General features: G+C 44.7%; 2 protein-coding genes across 2 annotated transcripts in view; one reads left to right on the top strand and one right to left on the bottom strand.

The window, feature by feature from the left end:
- Positions 1-3,542, top strand: part of NUDT1 (nudix (nucleoside diphosphate linked moiety X)-type motif 1) — a 3,848-nt gene extending 306 nt beyond the window's left edge. Inside the window, exons 2-3 of the mRNA XM_009085143.1 lie at positions 3,007-3,152; positions 3,370-3,542. Of these exons, the coding sequence (XP_009083391.1) occupies positions 3,007-3,152; positions 3,370-3,542 (319 nt within the window). The remainder of the gene's footprint in view (positions 1-3,006; positions 3,153-3,369) is intronic.
- A 5,100-nt stretch (positions 3,543-8,642) lies between these two features.
- Positions 8,643-20,488, bottom strand: SNX8 (sorting nexin 8). Its single transcript, XM_009085144.1, has 10 exons — positions 20,303-20,488; positions 17,656-17,773; positions 15,144-15,265; positions 14,721-14,801; positions 13,321-13,481; positions 12,788-12,920; positions 11,634-11,702; positions 10,707-10,856; positions 9,593-9,742; positions 8,643-8,846 (listed from the first exon to the last, which is right to left on the bottom strand). Exons 1-10 carry the CDS (start codon positions 20,441-20,443, stop codon positions 8,730-8,732), a joined length of 1,242 nt encoding a protein of 413 aa, XP_009083392.1. The 5' UTR covers positions 20,444-20,488; the 3' UTR covers positions 8,643-8,729.
- Positions 20,489-24,493: the final 4,005 nt, after the last annotated feature.

Raw genomic sequence — 24,493 nt, forward strand, 5'->3', positions numbered from 1 at the left:
GCGTGTTACTCACCAGTGCAGTCGTGAGCCATCTCTGAACAGTCACCTGCTCCACGGGTGATGAGGGATTGTCCACATGTACAAAGCAAGGGATTGCTCCCTCTTGTCTGTCATCTGCAAAGCTTGAACAGTCATCCTGTCTATGAGCAACTGGAAGTTACTGAGTGCCCTCCCTCCCATCAGGACTCTGAGCCTGACAGAGCTTGAGAAATACTTAGAAAATGCTCTCAGGCACATGGTGTGATCCTCAGGGATGTCCTGTGCAGGGCCACGTTGGATTCGATGATCCTTTTTGGATCCCTTCCTACCATGAATACTCTGAGTCTGATGCAAACTGAGTTTGTGACTTGTTGATGGAGGTTCTTGCACTGTTCAGAGAGGTGCAGAGTTTAATCTTGGCTTTGTAGCAGAGTTACAGCTTAAGCCAGTGTGCTGCTTATTGTTTACATTTTGAAGCTGTTGAACAGGTGTCACCATCCAGCAGCACTTTCAGTACTGCCTGAAAATGTAGTGACAAACCAGCAAAAATTCTTAAGGATCCCTTATGAAAGGCACTGTAGAAATTTATTGGTTGTGCGGTGACATTTTTAAGTGCCAATACTGAGTTGGGGAATTGAATCTCAAAGTGTCATAGTTTAAGGGGTTGGAATGGAGCTTAGAGATCATCCAGTCCCATCCCCCTGCCCTGGGCAGGGACACCTCCCACCAGAGCAGGTTGCTCAAGGCTTTAGCCAACCTGGCTGTGAACACTGCCAGGGTTGGGGCAGCCACAGCCTCCCTGGGCAACCTGTGCCAGTGTCTCACCACCCTCATAGGGAAAACTTCCTAAGATCTAATCTAAATTTCCCTCTTTGAATTTATCCGCATTACTCCTTGTAATTCCTGCCCTTGCACCTGCAGGAAGCTCAGTGTTGGTTTGCTTAGCTGCTACCCAACAGCTTCTGCCGTGAACAATCTCCTCAGCTGTGCCAGTCCAACTGCCTGGGGTGTGTGGTGAGCTGATCCCAGGGCAGGAGGGTTCTCTGTGCAGATGTACCCAGCAGTGCACACTGTAAACATACCTGATGCTTACATTGTGGCTTTTGTGTCATTTATCATCTCTGAGTGGAGGGAGGGAGATCAGTTGTGCTATCTAACTCAGGCTTTCACTTGCTAGGCTCACACTGCCACTGACTGTGGTGTAAGTCTAATGATTTAATGTAGCATTAGATTTCCCGAGTGTGTGTTTACCTGTGCTGACCTGGAGTTAGGCACCAGAGCTTTAGTTCACACGAGATGTCAAGTGATAAAGGTTTCATCAATACCAATGCATTGTGCCACAGCACAACCAGCACCTGCTGCTGGGGACTGTCCTCAGCCCTTCACCTGCAGTTTACTCCAGAATGGCACAACTGGTTCCTGCCAAGGTCAGCAGAGCAGGAACCAGTCCCCAGAGCCAGCTAGACACGCTGACCACCTTCCTGGTGGGAACACTGCCAGTGCAGTGCTGCTCTAGGGCACAGCTTTCCTCCAGGAAGTGTCCCTTGGGCCAAATCAATTCCCTTGCACCACCTCTGCTGTGCACTGGGAGTTGAGGTTAGGCTGTGGTTCTGTGTAGCACTGTCTCAGGTGGGTCTGCAGTGCTGTAAGATATGAGGTGTCCTCACAGCACAGATAGTTTAATATTAAGTGAAACATGGACAAAAGTTCCCTGTGCCAGGATGATTTCTATCCTCTGCTGGGTACAGCACATTCCCGTGAGCTCCTCAGGGGCACATCTCGCAAGGGGAGGATTGAGGGAGTTGGTTATTTCTAGTTTGCCACCTGTAATGTTTCCACTTGTTACAGACAGAGCCAAACAGCTGATGGATAAAAGGCTTGAAGAACCCTAGCAGTGTTGTGCTTTGTTGTTCAATTATCACAGCCTGTAAAAGGAGGCTTTTAGATTCATTGCTGGAAAACTGCCTCTATTTTGGACATAGTTTCTCAGAAGATAAACTAAAATTAGCTAAGACATTAAGTTGAAATATAATTTTGAAGGATGGGATCCATGAAATTGAGGCCAAAGCAAGCTGGAGCCTTACACATCATTTCCATTACATTTTAAAACTGCTGTTACTGCCAAATAGGCTACTACATTAATTATTAACCTTAACTGAAGACACACTGTTTCAAAATATTCCTTATTTTTGTACATTAGGAAAACCACAACTAGCTCCAAGCTATGCTACTGCTGTTGGAGGGAGGTAAAACAGAAGAACCCTGAGAGCAGAATATCAACAGAAGAAATAATAGATGTTCTTCAAGGAGCTGTGCATGGTGGTGTGGGGAAAAGAGCTATGTGGCACATCTCTCCAAGTGCTCTTAAAGTCTTGCCTTCTGGCCTTTTGTTAAACTCAATGTGCTTCCAAGGAACAGAAAGGGAAAGCTGAGAATTGCCTTGTGTTTCTCACATGGCATTCGAACAGGAGAGGGAATTCCTAATGTTGTGTGCAGATGATGCTATGTAGTGTGTCATTAAAATAAGCTGCAGTTAGCTTCAGAAGTAGCTGGTTGTGTAGCAAGTACAGATATTCACTACCTCTTTCCCCACAATTTCAAAAGCTTTAGCTGGAAGTTGGCAAAGCCTTTTGCACGTCCAAATGAAATATATCTCAGAGTTCTGAAGCCACATCCAGCTACAGTCACATAACTTCATACACTCACTTTCACTACTCTCAGAAAAGATCCCACATTGCATGGACTGTAAATTACACTAAGTTATCGATTTTCCCGGTCTTACCCTTCCAACATTTCCTGCCAGCCTCAGGAGCCTGAAATAGCACACAGGCCCATCTGACCTGGCTCCACTGTGGTGTAAGTAGACAGCTCAGTGCAAGCCAGAACTCTGCTGGGCCTTGCTCTGTTGTACAGGTGCAGCTTTCACCTCTGGTTCACTGAAGGGATTGGAATGTGCAGGTAAAGCTAACGACTGTGGTTTCGTCCCCACTGCTCCCTTTCATGTGAAGATGTCTCTTTCTTGTGCAGGGAACTCCTGGAGGAGAGTGGGCTGACTGTGGACACCTTGCAGAAGATGGGGCAGATCACATTTGAATTTGTGGGCAACTCTGAACTCATGGATGTTCACATTTTCCGGGCAGATCACTTCCATGGAGAGCCAACAGAAAGTGAGGGTAAGTGGCTGGTGGGGAAGGAAGGATGTGCATGGTGCATGCTCTTCTGAGACAGCACTGCTCTTAGGAAATGGAGAGCTGTTTGTGCCAAAATACCTCTGAGAAGGGAGGCAGCTGAGCTGTAGAGGGAAGCTGTTTGTTGACAGCTACTCACAATCCAGGCAGCAAAAATCCAGGAGGGACACCCATGCCAAGTTCTTTTGTTCTCTCCCTCCAGAAATGCGGCCCCAGTGGTTCCAGCTGGATGAGGTGCCCTTCAACCACATGTGGCCAGATGATAGCTACTGGTTTCCCCTGGTGCTTCAGAGAAAGTTGTTTCGTGGCTATTTTAAGTTCCAGGGACAAGACACCATCCTGGAGCACAGCCTGAAAGAAGTAGAGGAAATTTAAGAAAAGGGAAGCATTCAGCCCACATGTTACTGCCTACACTGGACTACACCACCACAAGTACAACTTAGAAGGGTCTCCTGTCTCAGTTCTCCAGCAGAGGAGACTTGTTGCCCAGGCCAGGGGGAAGTAAGGAAAATGAGGGGGTTTCTTAAGCAGAAATACTACAAAATTTTCCAGGCTCTGAAGTCACTGGCTAGGATAGGCTTTAGTGGTTATGTGATAACTATTCAAAACATAGTGTTAACCTTTTTCTTTGCAGGTGGTTAATGCTCTAGGCTTTTCCCTCTTGGCTGGATTCTTTTTTTTTTTTTTCAAAATATTAAAGATATTTTTTTTAGTAAAAGATGTGTTGTTCTGTTGTAACAGTGCTGTGAAAGCCTTTTGAACAGTTCAGATAAAGATCCCTTCAGGATTCCCCAGCTGAAAGCACTGTGAGGTTATGGGAGTTAAGAAAACACAAGTCAGAGGTAGCTGTGTAGTCATGTTTGAGCCAAACTTTCCCTCTTGCAGCTCCTGCTGTGAAGTTGAACTCTTTTGACCATTTCAGGTAAAAATATGCTGAACAAAATCAACTTGGAGCAAGTCCACGTTGCAAAGTGCCATCCCCCATGGCTGCAGTGTCCCAGGGCAGCAGCAGGTGACACCTCAGCACTGATGTCAGCCCAGCTCAGCATGGTGGGCAGCAAAAGTTTAATCCAACTCTGCTAGAAATAACACATCACATATGTAACTTCTTACACAAGTTTTGTTTTTAAACACTTTTACAAACATATAACACTTACAGATAGAATCTTGGAATGTAATGTAGGATCTGTAAACATTTCCAGTCTACCAGCTGTAGTAATAGTTCTTTAATTCCTGCATTTGGATAAAGTGCTTCATACATAAGGCTATTTGAGCAAAGCGAAGATACAGGATATTCCAGGCAGGCAAAATTCACACCCTCTGAACAACACTTGTTTCTTGTTGTCTCCCTCCAGCAGTTCTGAATAATTTATATCACTCAGAGATGCCCTTCTTCATCTGCCCAGTAAGCCACAGCTCAGACTCGGAGGATGAGTTAACTCCTTAGAATCTTACCTTTCCTTTTGTGCTGCACACTGTGTTATTTACAGAGGTTTTGATACCAACCCCTGCTGACCTGGCAGTGAAGGTTTCTGGCTGCTCTAATGGAGAGAATGGCTCAAGGCAAGTAGGAGAGAGAATAAACCCAAGAGGACAGACAGCCTTAACAGGGTGAGGACCTCACTGCATGGTAGGGAAGGGAGTGACTGGCAGCCAATACCTGTTACATCTTGGTTTATGTCCTGTAAATTACACAGTGAGAGAGAGCACATTACAGAATCACACAGCATCACTTCCTGTTCCTCCAGGAGTTTAGGCAGGAAAAGAACAAGCATGGCTCAGGCTTGCACTTCTCTTTGCTATCTGCTCTCTGCAGTCAGGTCAGTCCTAGGATGAAGCTTTCCCTGTGACTCATGTCAGAGCTGTGATGTTATTGCTCCTGCTGCCATTGTGGGGACTGGCATGTTTTAAGCTCTGCCCCCCAGCTGGTGAGCTTTGTCTTTTAGGAAATGGCACACACTGAAGGGTGTAAACTAGCCTGCTACAAATCCAGGAATTACACCCTTGCATGATTCAAGTAGGAGAGTAAAAACACTGGAATGCAGCAAAGGCACCATTGAACATGTTACAGCTTAGAAGGAACAACTTGCAAGGAAGATGGAAGGAGATGGTAAAAAGCATCAAAGATTAAGACTGTTTTGGAAGTATAGTCTAGAGTCTTTCAACACCTGTTACTGAACCAAAGGCTGTATATTGCCACTTCACAGCCTGAAGTGGAGAAGACTTTAGGAGTGGCAAAAGTAGAGAGCCCTTTTGATAGAAAAATTTTCAGGCAGCCTTTCAGCTTCTCAGGTGTTGACTACCCTGGTACCTCCACAGCAGATCTGACAGTCACTGACAAAGACTGGAGACCTTTTCTACCTTTCAATCACTGTTCTGAACACATGAAAGTCTCCTGACCCCAAGCCCATGCAGAAAAGTTTCTATTGACAAAGGCACATTAACACTTTGGCACTGCAGCTCACAGGAGCATCAACTCTCAGCCAGGCACCACACACTGCTCAGTCAGGCTGGTTTGCTTAGTGTTTACTGCAGAAGGCAACAGCATGGAGATAACTACAACTGTTCCCCCCACACTGACTAGGGCAGACAGGCAACTGAAGTCAGCTTGGTAGATCCCCTGGATTCCCTGCTGCATCCCTCCAGAGGAAGGAAGCTGTGCTTGGTGCTGTCCTCCAAGTCTGACCGATCCATAAACTGAACAAACAGAGTAAGGAAATCCCTCACACATTGAGGTAAACATAACAGTGCTATTTGCACACTGACCAGTCTCCCAAAAGAAAGGTTTGCAAAGTAAGGGTTGTATGAAATAGTGTCTCCATGTGTTTAGGAATGAGACAGAGGCTTGACAGTCCAGTATGAAATAAACTCTGAAATGCCAACAGCTGGATCAGCTTTGAGAACACTAGGCCTCTGTTCTCCAACACCAGGTGAACAGAGTGAAACCAAAACAAGAAAAACCGACCCCCAAACCTGCTCTCCTCAGAGGGGAAAGGGCTGACAATGGGGCAACAGGTATTTTCTCAAAACAGCATATTCCAGTTTCTTTATGGATCCTGTGGTCTGTGTTTACCACTGTTAAGAGTTGTAGAATTCTTGCTTTGAAGGAGAACAGGAAAGAGGAGTTAGTCTAAAGCCTTACAGTTGTTTTAATGTTTGTATTTTGGGGGGTTGGTTTTTGCTTTTAAATAAAGTCCAAACTTGTAACTTTTTTCCTAAGTATGAGGAGTGCAAAGTTCCATTCAGGCTAGTCCTTTGCAGGTGCTGCTATGTAACACTGCCCAGTTATCTACCCCAGGACAGAAGTTTTGCAAAACATTCATCAGAAATATCACTATGCCCCAAAACATAGTGTTTTCTCAATTTGACTGTTCACACCAGGCAAACAGGGATAAACAAGGGAGGGTGGGTGCTGAGCCTAAGCAAATGACAGGCCATAACCAGGCAGCACCTTTTGAAGGTACCAGGAGTGAAGAGTGTTTAGAAATCTGCTAGCACACACTTGAACCACAAACCATCTTCCTAATCAAAACAAGGTCAAGCAGAAAAACCTTTTGTGCCATTCTGGAGCTGATATCCTCTCTTACTGGACTGTGAAAACACTTCCCTGCCCAGCCAGTTTGCTCTGGCTTATGAGCAGAATCTCTTCTGCATCATCTTGGAAATCTTAAGGAGAGAATCTAATCTGCCACAGCCATTTGCAGTTCATCTCTCACTGGACAAGGTTACATAGGCAGGAGGAAAGAGAGATAACACTGGAACTGGTGAAAAAAGCTCTTAATACATTTTGAGTAAGGTTGGCTACACACTGCTTAAGGCCCAGCACCCAAGGAATTCACCCACATCAGTGTACTTGACCACATTTTGAGGAGTGTGAGTAATGTTATTCCAGTCTCATGAAACCGGGCAAAGAACTTCTTATCTTGCTCCTAGCTGAAGAAACTAACCCATAATTTCCACCAGGACTAGGAAGAGCTTCATGTTGCACTGAGTTTTCTAAATTAAAAAAAAACAAACAAACCAACAACAACAAAAAAAAAAAGCTTTTGTGATTGGAGGATTTAAATATATTTCCTGCTAATGGGGAAGTTCCCCAGTGGGAAAATACTGTGATGGTTCCAGTTTGACAACAAGCACTTATCCTTGTTAATCTGCTTCCTTTTTACCCACTCAAAGAAAATGCTAAGAAACCAAGTCTCAAATTCCCCTTTGGAAGCTATTTTGGCCTCAGAGAAGTCAGGCTGAGGGGAGTCCTGCTCACACGGAGTTTTGCTGCTGTTTGCAGTTTGCTCAATTATCAGTTTCTCTGGAGGATTTCCCCTGAGGTAACGACAAGCACGTTCTCCTCCTCCTTCCCCTGCCCTTTGTCTCCCGAGAAAAAGTCACTGGAGACAAAGTGGAGAATGTTTAGTCCCTTTATCACAATCACAAATCATTCTGAAAACCCCATTAACCAAGGGCTGTGCTGTTTTTAGAGATGAGAACTGTCACTTAATTGTCATTTCTCCTTCACAAACACACTCCAATGTTATCCACAACCAGGAAAAAAATAACATCCTGATAAATACTGATTTTTTGCTACTGAACTTTATCAGCACTGTGTCCCAGCCTGCTGCTGCAACAGGATACCCTGATGTTAGACCAAAGCAAACAGCAGCCTTCAGGTCAGCAGCTCTCCAACAGACCTAAACAGGCAGATGTCAGAACCTCCAGAAGAAAAAAATTAGCTCCTCTGCAGCTGTTCTGCTCCTGCAGTATGAGTGGATGACAATTAAGGAGTGTTTTATTCAATTATTTTCTCATTTATGCCAGGCAAACTCCTCCGAGTTCCTGAACTCAGCTGTCTTTGGCCCCAAACTGAAAAAGATGAGAAAGTCCCCAGGCTGCCCTGCAACCACGAAGGGAAACACACTGACAGTAGAGTCCATCCAGCCTCATCAGGAAAATCCCCTGTCACACAGCAGCACTGACCCCTGCCCAGCTGGGTTAGAGTCCAACCACTTCATTAATTTTGTGCTAAGGTCTAGCAGTAAGAAATCAAATCCAGACACCTACAATGGGATGGGGAATGGCTTTCAGCTTTCCTTATGCACACATGTCCCTAACACAGGCCCTCCAAGGCAGGAAAGGCAATTTGTCTCCACTACAAGCAACTGCTTCAGCTATCCTGTTCATCTCAGCACTTCAGAGATGTGCAGAGATGTGTCAGCACAGCTAGATAAACATGATTGGAGGACTGTTAGTACAAGATGCAGAGGCAGCAGCAACAACACTGCAGCACTTTGCTGTGCCAGGCCACATCCCAACCCCACAGTGTCTGCAGGATAATGAACATCAGCTCTGTCCCAGAGCATTGCAAAATTAACAGATTGTCTTTAAATCCGTGTGTTCTGCCCCACATCCAGTCTGTCTAAATCAAAGAGCAGCTCAAAGCAGCAGTATTAAAAAAAAAAAAGTCAAAAATAAAAATAGCTGTTTGGAGGATTCATTCTAACATCTGGAGGTAGAGGTCCCACCCCTTCGCTGGTTGCCCTTCTTGCTCCATGCAGGATGCTCAGAGCGTTAATTGGAGGAGAAGAAGTTTCCCTCTGGAGGTGACAGTGGTGGAGTTGGCATATTGCTGGATCCCATGAAAAGGCAGCTCAGCTTCGGCTTCAATTCATTCCAAACTTTACTCATCTGTGGGAGGAAAAGGAGAGAAAGCATTGACAGGAGAGGAGGAAAGACATGACAACACAGAAGGTAACAATATCCCCACACTGGACTTGAGCAGCAGTTTCAGGTACTCAAAAGCACAACACAAGTTGGCTGAAGTACTTTGGGGAAGTTCAGTGGACTCAGATTGTCCCTTTCAGACTGGTGATATATGCAGCTCCCTGAATATTTTCCTGAGCATTCATGGAAGGGACATTTCCCATACCTTGGTCAAATCCCTTCACCAAAGAAGGAAAGGAGCTGAAGGAGGAGAGTTTTCTAATACAACAAATGCAAGCAACTCTACGTGGGGATTATTATAGGTCATATTTAGGGGCTAACAAAAGTGAGCTCTTGGATTTAGAGCAAAACCAAAGAAGTTGCTCCTTGTCATGTAATTTCTGTGTAGCACAACAAACCCAGATTCATCTAGCAAACACACATCATTCCTTACAGAACAGCTATTGAATGGTTGGGTCTCCTTCAACTACCCATAGGGTAAGGGCAGGTAAAGATGAGAGAAGACAAACAAGAACAAAACAGCAACTTAAAGTGTTTCAGAGGGGCTAGAGGCCAGCCTTGATCCTCAACCCAAACTGGAAAGACCTTAGGTGACTTCTCAAGTTATGACAGCCCAGCTGGACAGATGAGGACAAAGACCAATGGGTGAAATCAAATACATTCAAATTCTTGTTCATACTTTGGGAAAAAGGATCCAGTCTAGAACTCACCTCTTTGTGACCCTGAATCTGGGAGTTGACAAAAGCCCCCAAAATGTGAGATGTGAGAGGCAGATAGATGTGGATAAGCTGTGTCTCCTGATGCAGGCAATACAGAGAGAAGTAATTCCGCAGCTCCATGGTCAGGATGGCATTTTCTTGCTGAAAAAAAAGAGAAACTCAGTGAGATACATTGCCAGAAAGGGGGTGACAAGGAGGTTCACTTGCAGCAGGAGAAAACAGCATTCATAGCTCTACAGTATGTTAAGGGGTTGGAATGGAGCTTAGAGATCATCCAGCCCCAACCCCTGCCCTGGGCAGGGACACCTCCCACCAGAGCAGGTTGCTCAAGGCTTTAGCCAACCTGGCTGTGAACACTGCCAGGGTTGGGGCAGCCACAGCCTCCCTGGGCAACCTGTGCCAGTGTCTCACCACCCTCACAGGGAAAACGTCTTCCTAAGATCTAGCCTAAATTTCCCTCTTTCAATTTCTCCCCATTACCTCTTGTCCTGTCACAGCAGTTCCTAACCAAGAGTCCCTCTGCAGCTTCCCTGGAGCCCCTTCAGCTCCTGGAAGGTTGCTCTGAGGTCTCCACACAATCTTGTCTTGTCTGTTCCCTACCATACCAGCAATTAAAACACATACCAAAAACCTAAAAATGCAGTTCCTGGACCCATTTGATAAAACAGCAACTGCACTTTCCCTCATGCAGATGCTGCTTTCCACAGCTCCTGCAAATGGCATCTTGCCAAAGAGCTAGTTGTAAGTGTTGAGGAAAACAACCCATGTTTTCCATGTGGCACAGCAGGCATGTTCCCTACCATACCAGCAATTAAAACACATACCAAAAACCTAAAAATGCAGTTCCTGGACCCATTTGATAAAACAGCAACTGCACTTTCCCTCATGCAGATGCTGCTTTCCACAGCTCCTGCAAATGGCATCTTGCCAAAGAGCTAGTTGTAAGTGTTGAGGAAAACAACCCATGTTTTCCATGTGGCACAGCAGGCAGCTCAGATTTCCCAAAGCCTGTCAGTCCAATGGCTCTCTGCAAATGTGACTGAGCTACAGAGTAGCACCATTAGAGTCCAGTACCACCCTTGGCTGTCCCAGGCTCCTGCCCTACCTCCACAATCCTGGACTCCAGCTGCTCCACTGACTCTGGCTCTTTGTTCTGCACAGTGGCACTCATCATCTGCCTCTTCATCATGCTGTACTTGTGCAACGCTCGCTGGTGCTTGTGCAATACTCCCTTCTCATGTCTTTCACACAGGTCCTTGATGGGGAAAGAAAAGAACAGGTGGAAGCTAAGAGTCAGCAAACATACAGCCAAGTACATCAGGAACACAAACAAATGCTTTATGTAATTTCCATGCTGCAGATTTTTGTTCCTTTGTTTTAAGGAGGGTCAAATAATGCCACCAGCTAAGAATTCAAGAAGAAAAACTGCTTGAACCCAGACCAGTGAGCTCAAGAGGCAACCTGGAGCATCACCTCTGCCAACATTTTGGACCTTATCAGGCCTCTTCTGTTTTCTGACCTTCTCAAAATTGAGTGCTGGCAATTAACTGTGGTAAGAGCTTGCCAATGTCCTCCTACTTCTGTCCAGGCCTGGGAATGTCAGGAGAGGCTGCCTCACACATCTCCAGTTCTGCTCCCATAAAAAAGAATTACCTTTGACCAAACTATTAGTATTAACAAAAATTCTGACTTGTAACTGAGCTCCTGTCACCACAGAAGAAAACCAGCAGTGATCTGGCTCAGTGCTTTGACTCAAAAGCAGCCAAATCTGACAAAGTTAGCTGATCCATACAGTTCAAGCAGTCATATTTTGACTTCCTTGCAGGGTTTGCTCTTTGGCAAGTTCTCTTCACAAGATGAACTGATCACTGAGGCTAAGAGCAAGAGCCACTCCCCTCCCTCTGCCAGATGCCCAGTTTGCCTCTGAACTGGCCTCCCAGACAGTTTTCCATCCAGTTGGCGTTACACCCTCTCAAAAGCACAAGCTCTCTCTAAACAAATTTCTTGTTGGCAGTAGAACAGCAGAGCTCACTTTATAGGACTGGAGTAAATCCAGGAAAAGGTTCAGCTTCTCCACCACATCATTCTCTTCCTGTTTACCCTAGAAAACAAGGAAAAAAGTACATTTTACGTAAGCCTGGCAAGAACCAACATCAGAGCCCTTCACCTCCTCCCAGCGCGCAGGCTCTCGGCCGCGCTCTCCAGGGCACATCAGCGCTTACACAACTGCATCAAAAGTCTTTCAGATGGCACTGGAGTGTTTAGTCTTCAGTGTGCAGAACAAAGACCTGACTGAGGCAGGAACAGCTTTTCCAACTGAGTGATCATTATAACAAGAGGAGTTAGTTTCACAGGCCTCTGTGTCAGCCCTTTCAGCGCACTCTGCCTGGAATTTCTTGCTCTTGCAGATTCCGCCAATCTCTTTCATCTTCCCCTTCTTACAAGATAACTAATCCATTAAAGCTCTGAATACCTGCATGTTCCCCATAATAGTTCATGCATCAGAAGGCAGAGATGAGACACCAAGCCAAATTCCACTACTTGTTTTTGTATTTTACAAAATATTCTTTTTCTTGCTGTATCAATAGAGCTCTCTGGAGCGTAAACTCTGGAGAGAAAGACCTGGTTTGACTGATCTACAAAAGCACACAGAGTGTTCTAACACAATGAGATGAAGAGCAGTGAAGACAAAACTAATACTTCTCCTTCCCAGGCTGTCGTGTTCTCACATTATTCTGGCAGTCATTACCACACTGCACACTTACACAGGGATATGATGCTTCTGTCTGAATGACTCTCATGTAATGTTTAAGAACATGAGTGTCAAATTTGATTCAGAAATAAGTTATTCTGGTTTCTCTGTAGATTAATAAGACAGAACACAGGAGTTCTGGACAGCTCACTGTGGCAGTACAACTTTATGTGTGCAATAACCATTTAGAACTAAGAAAGGAAGCAGAATTTCTCCCCTCCTTTCCCTTCCATGTTATATTTCTTCCCACTTAAACACAATCCAGGTTTTTCATTCCAGTTTGAACAAGAAGGCTGGGAGTTGAGGATATGAGTTTGGACTACAACCTCCCTCTTAACTCTTGAAGTGTTTATGCCCACAGAGCTCACGTTTCAAGGTTAAAGTAAAGGCAGCAATGTACCTCCTTCGCTTTACAAAAGGACTGAAAAACTCACCTGCTGCACAGCCTTATCTGCCAGGAGTGCAAACTCAACAGAAAGACCCTTCAAGGCTTGTTTCAGAGTCCCCCACGTGCTGTTATTCAAAGCAGCCCAGGAAGGAAGTGGGGTAGTGTCTGAGCCCAAAGCACTGGAAGGAGATAAGTAATGGTCACATCTAGGAGACAAATTCCACTGAGTAGATAAACTTATTTGCAGAGAGCAGTTCAGGGTTTCAAGTCTGTCTAAACAGCTCACAGTGCTGAGCTATAACTGCCCCATCACAAATGCAGAGTTAACTGTGTATATACTGGGAAAAGAGATGATAAAACCTGTACTTTAGTGTCAAGGTATTTGTATTTTCTTTTCCCTTGCTCCAGGGAATGCAGTCTGAGTGGAAAGCGCAATTCCTTTTTTATAGCAGGAAAAATTGATTCTGACCTGCAGCACACACTGAAATACCCATTCCTACCAGACCATTACAACAGCCCTGAGTTGTAAAACAGCAGTAGAAATGTTCACATCAGCACACCCTGTTCCTGCCAGCCTACCTTAGCTCCTTCCCAAATATCAGGAGGTCGGAGGCGTTGTCGATGGCTCGGGACGCGATCCTCTCCGCTCGGTCCCGGAGCTTATAGAAGCTATTATAAATATTTCTGATGAGCTCCCTGCTGGCAGCAAACTGGGCCTGGATGTCAGCTGGAAGGAAGTCCTGAAGGAGAACAGAGGGATTACTGCTGGATAGAGCAGAGGCACAGCACACAGACTGCAGGCAGGGACAGGCTTCCTCCCACCGTGCCAGAACAACCCTGAAGAGGTCAGCTTCCCAATTTAGGTGTCCAAGGCAGATGTCATCATAGAATCATGGTATGTTAGGGGTTGGAATGGACCTTAGCAACCATCTAGTGCCAACCCCCTGCCCTGGGCAGGGACACCTCCCACCAGAGCAGGTTGCTCAAGGCTCATCCAACCTGGCTGTGAACACTGCCAGGGTTGGGGCAGCCACAGCCTCCCTGGGCAACCTGGGACAGTGTCTCACCACCCTCACAGGGAAAACATCTGCCTAATATCTAATCTAAATTTCCCCTCTTTCAGTTTATCCCCATTACTCCTTGGTTCTATCACTACAGTTCCTAACAGAGTCCCTCTCCAGCTTTCTTGTAGGCCCTTCAGACACTGGAAGGTTGCTATGAAATTTTGTCACACAAACAGCCCTAATTTTCACAAGTAGAAAGAGGTTCAAACACCCAGTGGAGACAGAGTTGGCAAAATCTGCAATTACAACAGGGTTTGTGAGCTGTCAAGCACACAGGTTCTGATCTGACCCTACTGGTAACTTCCAGCCTGACAAACTCAAGCATGAACTGAAAGTTCAGCTCTTTTTAACCAGTGTATCATTGGTAAAAGCCTGAATTAAGCTCCAGTTGCAAAACCTTCTGCAAGCATTGCAGGAACCTGAACAACAACTTGCTTTAAAATTGCTCAATGAACACAGTGGATGTATATGTAAAACTTGTCATAGCACTAATCACTGGGATAAACAGATACATAGAGAACTCAGAACTAACTTCTCTATAACTGTCCAAATTGCTCTCCCACAGGGAGAGGACAGCAGACAGAATGAGGGCATGAACACGTGGGAAAGACACCAATCTAGATATTAGCCTCTAAATTGTGCAACTCGTGCATTTGTTTGTTGTGCAAGTAATTGCTGAGAAGCATGCTCGGAGCAGGATCCATTGTTTATCGTACTCATGAACCAGCATTTAGCTAGAAATATCAGGCCCTTAAGAGTCAAATGTTTATTTGATCTTTCTGATAAAATTACAAGCCCTTCAAACTCTGCAAACTCTCCTACAGTGTTCATCACTTCACAAAAGCCACAACTGATCCACCTGGATAGGAGCCATTTAAACCAGAACAATATGTTGCAAGAAATTCATATACATACCTTTGCCTGGGTAGCTAATCTGCAGGTCATAAATTCATCTCCTACTCCTTGGACCAATTCCCTTAGCTTATTCTGTACATCCTGGGGAAAGTACAGGATCAAATGAGGGTGAAAGAACCACACAGATCTCAGACATACTACAACAGAAAGGCACAGCAGGTACAGCTTTACCCAAGTCAGGTTTAATTTAAGGAAAAGCATAAGATGTATTCCCCTAAGAACAGTTATAATTTTCAAAATACTACACTCTTGGCATTGAGTGAAATTACCTTCCATTTTCCAGCTGTAGAAATACCTACTCAGAGAAAATTCTCATTGCAGGGAACAAAAACACTTAGGTCAAAAGCAATTCTGAACCCTGTGCCCAGCAAAGCAGTTCCAGGAAGAGATGCAAACTCAGGACTATTGCTGACAAATACTCACTGAGCCACTGAAGGACAGAAAGAGTTTCAAGAGCACATCTTCTGAGAAAGGGGGATGTCGAGCCACCAGGTTGATAAAACGCTTCAGGGCTCTCCTCCTCGACTCTATGAATTCTCGATCAGCTACAGCAACAAACAGGAAATGTCAATGAGTGCACCACACACTGCAGCTGCTCAGAGAGGGGGAAAAAGGAAACTCTGGGTCCAATAACTTCTTGTACTTATAACCCTTGCCAAAGCTCTGCAAGAGACACCAAGAATGGTTACCTACAGTCTGTCAGCTCCCGAAAACAGATGTTTGGAACTGACCACCTGAATAAATATTCCATCAAGTGGTTCTGCACAGCTTACTGAAATCCAGCAGATATATCTACGTGTGGTTGTCACCACAGGGTGGGTTAGGTAAGCAGGATAAACAACCAAGCCTAAGGCTTGAAACTTCCACTTACAAACTGTGGGCCTACACAGACTCTTCTTCATCTGAATCAATTCCACAGCTGGTCCCCAGAGGGGATCCCAGTCTGTTTGGGACTCCTGGGATCAGTATCCATCCTTTCATGCAAGATGTCAGAAAGTACTTTGGAAGATCTGCAAGCAATCTACAGTATATCTATCCAGAGTCTTTACTTGTCAAACTGAAAAAGTTCTGCTTATCTTTGTGAAACAGGAAGAATTTCAATCTGGCAATGCTGCAGTAAATCAGAGTTCCTGGAGTTTTTCAGGAACAGTGAAAAATGAAACTAGAGATTGAAAGAAAAGAGAGCAGCACAGAAAGAAATTAAAGGAATGCTCTTATCCATGGCAACACTCTCATACCATGAAAAGTTACAACTCTCTTGCCTCAGCTGGCAGTTTGCTGGCTGCATTGACTCTCACTGGTGATCCTCAGCATCACCCAGCAGTTCATTTTTCTGTCCTTGTGGTGTGGAGATTTCTGAAGTCATCTACACACTTCCTACACCATCTGCCTCAGCTGGTTGCTCTCCTCCAAAACAAGCTGAGCAGACAACCAATCTGCCTTCACCCAACGGACGGAAGCAGAACACCACTGGAATCAGTGTAACTCAGCAGAGGAGCACCCTGAGGACAAAGCACATAGCTTTGCCCATCCAGCTCTGGGACTTGGAGGTTGCAAGTGACCCTTTTATACCAATCTATCAAATCCTGTGTCCTTTCAATTCCATTTGTCAGTCTATTAACCTACTCAGAAACAAGAACTACCCACTCCATCTCCTTTTTCCTGTCGGCAGTTTCCATTAAGGTCATTTCCACAGCTCTTCTGTATGCACAGTCACTGGCCTAAAGGCATTCAGTACTCTCTGCCCTATCACAGCTTTGCACTGTATTAGAACTGTTCTTCTAGCACAGTTTGGGAACTAATCCTATCAGTGGTCTTCTTAAACTTATGATATGTGTGGGAAGAAATACATCAGTGAATGCACAGAAGTATCGACACAGCAGCAACTCCAGGAAATAACAGTGACTGACAAATGATAGATTTTGGTAGCTTCTTTCAAGCATCCTCTCTCCACTGAGATCCATCAGAGAAGGTTGCTTTGCTCACAGGTGTTGCATGAAATGGAAGTTCTGGCTGAGAACACTGATCAGGTTAAATTCAACAGTTGGGTTTCACAACCCCAAAAGAAAGGTCTTCACAACTCACATTCCATCACAAGAGCATTCCACCATTGAAGCTTTTCAGTGCTATGATTTTGCTTTGTTCCAGTCCACTTTACACTTGGCTCTGCTCACTGTTTACCAATTACTGTAGCAATACATGGACTTCTTAACTGAATTAATTTTTTATTGAAACATGGGGAGCTTAGCAGCATTGACAGGAGAGAAGACAGTGGAAAGCTTGTTCTTTCACAGATAACATATTAAACAAGACAGGATCTTATACAGTTATGCAACATTTGAAATTGTAAGTGTTTAAAACCAGTGTCAATATTTGACATGAATGAAAAATGTTCCTGAAGGAGATCTGATATTCTTTCAGTCCTGGGATGGAGGATAGGTTTCTAGTCTAACAGCTAAAGTATACTTGAATGAACTGATACTCTGACACTGACCTCAGTTCTTAGTTTCTGGTTATCCTGTGCAGACCACAGAATCATAAAACCATTTAGGTTGGAAAAGAACTTTAAGCCCATGAAATCCAACTGTTAAAACTAACACTACCAAGTCCACCACTAAATAATGATCATCATAACCTGCTTTTCTAAAAACCAAGACCTGCAATTCTGCCATGTAGAATTGCACCTAAAACCTTACTAAGAAAATCATTAGATGCTGAAAATACACCAGAAGGAACCCTACTGAAACCTTACATTCATACCTCACCTGTAGCTATTTCTAGGGTGGCAGTCACACCTCCGAAGTGTGTATTAAACCTCAAAGCTGTTATCTGAGCCAAGCAGAAGCAAAGCCTTTGAAGCTTTTAAACATTGATTTTTACCAGTATCACCTTGCACTGCAACCCCTCCAAGTCAGAAAGCAAGACCCAGGCTTACCTCCCAGCATCCTCTTTGGTGGAAGAGCTGGCACCATGCGATAGGGGAATTTCTGAAGCAGCATCTCATGGAACACCACAAAGTCATTGTATCGCCTGTAGACTGAGCATTTGAACCTCTGCAATTAAAGAAAGGGGAGAACAAATCAATACACAGCCTGGACAATCAGCAGCATTGCCATAATGTATTTTTGCTATCAGCTGCACTAAACGTAAAAGGAAGAAAAGAAAGAAATCATAACCAGAGCCTGCAGAAATGATGCATTTCTCTTTAAAGACCTTGTGGTGGGAAGGAGGGAGAGGCAGCAGCCACCTCTTGATTATCAGAGATGGCATTCTTCTAACTACAGTGGATTAGGTCTGCACAGCAAGATTCTGGTAGCAGGGGAGCTACAGGGATAGCTTCTATGAGAAGCTGCTAGAAGCTTCCTCCATGTCCAACAGATCCAATTCCAGCCAGCTCCAAGACAGACCCACTGCTGCCCAAGGCTGAGCCCATCAGTGACAGTGGCAGCACCTCCAGGATAGCATATTTAAGAAGAATGGGAAAAAAAGCTGTGCATGAACACTGCATCTGGAGAGGGGTGAGAACATGTGAGAGCGACAGCTTTGCAGACTCCATGGCAGTGCAGAAGGAGGAGCAGGAGGTGCTCCAGGCACAGGAGCAGAGATTCCCCCGTAGTCCATGGTGGGACAGGCTGTGCCCCTGCAGCCCATGCAGGTCCACTGCTTTGGCCGTGACAGTCACTGGTGAGTGATCTCTCCCTGTCCTCATCTCAACTCATGGGCCTTTTGTTATGTTCTATCTCCCCTGTCCAGCTGGGAAGGGGACAGAGCAGCTTTGGTGGGCACCTGGTGTCCAGCCAAGGTCAACCCCCCACATACAGTCCTTTTGAGAATAACATTTTCAGTAAAAACCCAAGTCAGATTTCATTCACACACAAGATGGAAGAGACTACGAAATGGCGAGGAAGAGGTTTCCCAAGAAATGACAAACATCCCCAAACCTGCTGTGGTTCTATACCATTACTCCCTCAAACTTTCAGGTCTTCCAAATTAGACAAAAAATTTGAAAAGATCATCATTTTTAAAATGCTCTAGAGAGTTCTTTACTTGAAGTACTGTAAGTCCCTGAGCTCCAGCTCTTGGGAACTCTCTCTAAATCAGTTTCAAATCCAGAGATAGTAAAACAGTCTTGGATCACATTAAGTTACTACTTAATCCAAATGCCTAATTTTTTCAGTGAACCTCCAAAAGGAGAGACCTCACACTGATGTTAGGGCTATAAGCAAAGATTGAAAGTTCCTTTAAAACCTTAGGCCTTCACGCTGCGTTTCTTAGAACAATATGTTTCAAAGGCCAAAGAAACTGCTTTCTCATTCCCAAAGGAGTTAGGTAGCAGCTAGAACAAGACACTTAGTAAGCAGAAATCCTGTAAAAACAATAAATAATCCACAAACTCCCCACAGCATTGCTACAGGTTCAACTGCTAATAGGAGAAACTACACAACACTGTACTCATCCTCTACACTTGCACTGCACATCACCCACCACTTATACTGTGGCACTTTCACAAACACAGCAATGAGCACATAATTGGAGCCCAACAGACACAGCCCCCAGGGCCTCCCTCAGTCTGCTCTGAAATCTAACCTTGATTTGTGCTGCACATTTAGGTGAAGCTCAAGGCCAAGCTATGCTTCTTTTTGAGGCAGCATCATTCTACAGCTACGACCAGAGAAGACACGACAGCAACTGAAAGGAATCGGTCATGGGTTCCTAAACTCAAAACCCATCAGGACCACCAGGGTCACTGAGTCCTGTGCCCTGAAATAACAGGCCAAAACAAACATTTAGCCTTAGAAAGCCACAGAAGCATTGACCATATATGCCCTTTCCCCTCACAAACCTTTGACAAACTTAGGGATGTCAATCTACAAAACCTAAAGCCCCAAACGTCACTACAGACAAGTGACCCAAATGTGTCACTGAATTTGTACAACAATGACTAGAACAGTTTGAGTGCTTCTCAGTAACTGATGTTTTGGTGACCTGGGAGACATCAATTGCTCATGGTCTACTTGGAAAAGTACATTTCTTTCTCGGAAAGCCACGCAGAAGCTACTGGAGAGCTATGTCACTGGCTGCTCTATAAATAGGCACATCAATCTTCTCTCACACCAAGAGAGGAACCTACAGGTCAGGACTGAGGCAAGTGGGAGCACCCCAGACTCTGCAGAAGGACTAACAGCACCTTTTCTGTTTGTAAAGGATTTCAGTCTAGCGATGCCAATACAATTTCTTCACTAGCTCAGAACAGGTTGACATGCCCAGTCACCTACACCAATCCATTACAAACACATTCAGTTTTCCATGTTACACACCTGCTTTTGTACAGAGCTCCAGGCTTCAAGCAAGTGAACTGACAGACCATCCATCACACCTCAGTCAGAAGATGCTCCATGCTGCAGAAGCCCAGGTCAAGAAGGCACAGAGCTACTGCATTCCAAGTAAGCCCACACAAGTAGGCTGGTCAAACCAGCATCACCCAACACATCCACCAAATCAGTCAACGTCTGCAAACAGCAACTGCACAGACATTCCTAAGAGGATACATTCTCACCAAGTCCAATGTTTGTTCACGTTACCTTGCTGGAAACCTCATATTCCACATGTTTCAGAAAAAGGCCCTTCTTCTCAGGAATAAGCTCCACCTGCACACTATCCTTGCTCAATAGCTCTTGGAGGGTGTGGGAAAGCAGCAGTGGATTTCCCTGGGGCGTCTGCATTAGAAACTGTTCCGGTTCCCTTGGTTCATTTACTGGAGGCTTTGCCAAATCTAGAAGACAAAAAGGGAAAAAACAGTCCAGGACACCTGATAAGATAAAGTCAAAGTAGCCTTTAAATACTCTGCTCCCTTGCTTGGTGCTCCCACAGTGGTGCAACACCACCAGAACACCAGCCAGGCCACTCCCCGGGGAGGCTATGCCGCTTCACACACGTTCAGGACATGGGTACCTCCCTCCTCACAACACCAATTATATCGAGTCAGAAAGACATCTCTACTAAGCAAAGAATCACAGGCCAAATTTGTTCTGTGAATCAGCTAAGAGGCCTGCATTTCCTGTCTGTCCAGCTCCCACCACAGCAGGATCTGCCAAAATGAGCGAAACCCTAGCTCAGCACTTCTGGATCCTGCCTAGAACAACTCATGGAAGGAAAGGAAAATGTGTCATTTCAGTGCACTGCAGAAATTTAATACATCAATTTTGCATGTCATTACAAAGGAAGGAGACACTCCATTTGACATTATTTTATTAAACTCTACGACAGTGTGCTACAGTGAGCCTGAATTACAGCAATTTACTGTGTCAACATGCTTAAGCTCAAGAGCAGGGAAAGAAAGGTTCCTATAAGGTCTCCCAACCCAACATTTCCTCAATCACAGCAAGCTGTGGCAAAATCTTTCCAACACACCTATTTCACTGCTTGTAGCTAGAAAACAAACAGCTTTTGACAGTGAACTCAACCATAGTTGGGCAGCTGTGGACAGAGAGTCTCAGTCACTCTCAGACAGATGAAAAGTGAAAAAAGATGGCCCTGGAGGACAAACTACAGCACAGAAAGGGCAAAGCTGATGATTCAGAGTACTCTCTTATCAAGGGACTGACTGCAGCCCATTAGCTCAACTTGACTTCATCACTACACTACTATGTGACTGAACTAAGCTTACCTTGCTTTTCAAAGCAATCCCTTTTTTCTACTCATTCCACACATAGGAAACAGGGTGAAAAATGTGGGTATACCTTGGAATCTATTCAACAGACACCCGAGTTCTGCTCTCCAGTCTGGAGCAGGTGTGTTGCCTCCTATCTGTACATGTCTCTGCAAGTGCCACACTGAACAAGCTCTTTGACAAAGCAAATCAAATCCACAGATTAAAAGTTACCTAGAAAAGCCTGGTAAAACTCATCATCCCTTCCCTGCCTTTGTGCGGTTCTTACAGGCACCTACAATTTTGAGCACACAAAAAGACAGAAACACTACAGAAGAAAGAACCATTTCTTGAAGCTTTGATACACAGTTCAAAAAGTTGAGTAACTCAGGGAAGATAAGAACTCATATCCTTAACTTGAAAGCCCTGACCTCCTCCTGATAAGGATTTCCCACCTGCTCCTTCATGTGTTCCAGGCCCTGATAAATGGGGAAAACAGGTAATCTTCAATTCCTCAGGTACAAGGGGGCAGAGCAGGCACTTCATTATTTGCTCAATAAAATGGCTTAAGGAAACCAAAGAAATCCAGGACAAATGACCTTATCCCACATGTCTCATCAGGCTTCAGATTCCTGGTAATGTGACTCAGAGAAGCAAGTCTTAACACCTCTGCTTTAACAGACTAATATATCACCTGCTAACCCCACCTACATAGCAGCTACTCAAAATTTCTAGCTACCTGCCAGAAATTTTGGTAAAATAATGCAAGCTAGTTCAATGTTGACATGGGATACTGCTGGATAAAGTGATAATATCTGTACGGCCACTTTCCAGATAGATGCTGAACTGAAAAAGAAAGGAGGGAAGAAAACTCAGAATACAGACAGCTAGGCAAAAGATTTTCTAGAGTAGAAAAATCCTTGCCTGCCTGACCTTTCCTGGAGCAGCAAGGTGTAATAAGCCACACTCTCGAGAGGAAAGTCAAAAATACACTCTCAAAGAACTACAAAAAGCACAAGGCATTCTGGCTGCCCACAGCAGTGTTTCTGTGGGTGCACACCCTTGTGCCTTTTGGGTTTAACTGCTCAAGGCACATCAACGAAATGCAACATGACACAGCTGATGTTACTCCTCCAATGCACACACATGCACTCACACAGAATTCCAGAGCCCTCTGTGGTGCCCAGTCACTGGCTCACGTCGCAGAGGTATTGGCTGCAAGTGGCCCTCCCAAAGAGGGACTAGCCAAAATGCACCCCACCTACTTCTCCAAGAGCAGTGCCAATCTCCACTAACACAACACTCCTCCTGCCTCTTCACTGTGTCCCACCTTTCTGCTGGCCAACCAACAAAGCAGGGCTTTCATGGACCAAAATGGTTCCAAACTAGGGCTTGGCACTGTCTGGTCAACTACTGAAAGCCCAATGGTAAAAATAGGTATGAGGAGAAAAGATACACAGGATGAACCACGAAACCCTCAGTATTTCATCTGCAAGTCCCAGAACCTGCAGCATGATCAGACAAACTGATGCTGAGGACCCTCAGGGTGATTACAGTGATCTGAACACACATAAGACATCCACAGAGTGAAGCATCAGAGAGATCCAGGCAAGACTCCGCATTCCTTTAACAATTCAGTCATGCTGCTCTTTTCCTTTGTAAGACTTTCCCAGTTGTCATGAAATTATTCTCTAAATTTGCTTTCTAAAATTCATCTACAGGAAATACCTTCTCTTTATCAGCAGTTCACACTCTTGGCTCTTCCTGAAATATTCTGTAGGTTCTTTACATCCCAACCTTGTCTGAATGCATGAAATCACACCAACTAGACAACCACGCAAAGAAGTTTGAATAATTACTATTCAATTAATAATCTCAGCATGTCTGCTATCAACCAGACAGCGACTCAGAGTGAATCTACACCCTCAAACACTGATCTGAGAACACAGTAAGATGACTTTGAAACAGCTGTAAACCTGTTTTAAGGAACACTTATCATGGCATTAGCACTAACCCTCCAGAGCAGCATATATTGAAGCTATTCTTCAGCCCATTTTTCATTCTGCTTCCTAAAGAGCCAATTCAGGAACAGCCTCGAGAGCCCTGGCCAGGAATGGTGGATAATAGTAGGAACTCATTGGTATGAGCTCCTGTGTTCAACCAGTAAAAGGATTTACATGCATTGTAACCGAACACTTAACGCTTCCCCTCACGCACTCTCTGCTGCACAACAGCTAATTTTGAAAACATTCCCTTCGCTTTCAGCAGATCATTATCTAGTAAAGTTTATATATACAGAGCAGCAAGTGAATGCAGAAACGAGGTATGGAATAGTCCCCTGGAACACTGGGAAGCAGACAAAATGAAAATCAGCTTTTTCCTGCGAGCCAGGCTTGTGCTCCAGCACTTTCTCAATCTGTTGTCAATAAGATATCAGGAAATGGCCTGGTAGAACTGAAAACAAGTTGATATGAAAGTTAAAAATACTACATCTAAGCACACGCATGCAAACAAGAAGACAACAAGATGATAACAAATAAATGTCTGAAGAAGCATTTGAAGCATGGCCTAATTTTTGTTTGGTCACAAAAGGAAACAGCTATGAAAACACTGCATAATACTTTCTTTTTTTATTTTATTTTATTACCAAGCCAGGTAGCCTTTGGACTGGAAGAAACTCATCCAGAGAACAACTGCAATAGAAAATGTCTCTATACCACGTGTTTCACGCTTTAGTTAGCACTCAACGTTCATTACTCTGTTGATACAGCCAGGAAGGAAACTGCTCTCCACAGAGTTAGCAGTTTGATAGTATGTTAAGGGGTTGGAATGGAGCTTAGAGATCATCCAGTCCCATCCCCCTGCCCTGGGCAGGGACACCTCCCACCACAGCAGGTTGCTCAAGGCTTTAGCCAACCTGGCTGTGAACACTGCCAGGGTTGGGGCAGCCACAGCCTCCCTGAGCAACCTGTGCCAGTGTCTCACCACCCTCACAGGGAAAATGTCCTAGTATCTCATCTAAATGTCCCCTCTTTCAGCTTATCCCCATTACTCCTTGTCCTATCACTACAGTTTCCTCCATCTAAACCCTAAAATCATGCTTTTTTTGAAACCACAGCAGAGT

This window comes from Acanthisitta chloris, unplaced genomic scaffold (genome assembly GCF_000695815.1).
Source record: "Acanthisitta chloris isolate BGI_N310 unplaced genomic scaffold, ASM69581v1 scaffold1802, whole genome shotgun sequence".
In the NCBI taxonomy this organism is placed as follows: Eukaryota; Metazoa; Chordata; class Aves; order Passeriformes; family Acanthisittidae; genus Acanthisitta; species Acanthisitta chloris.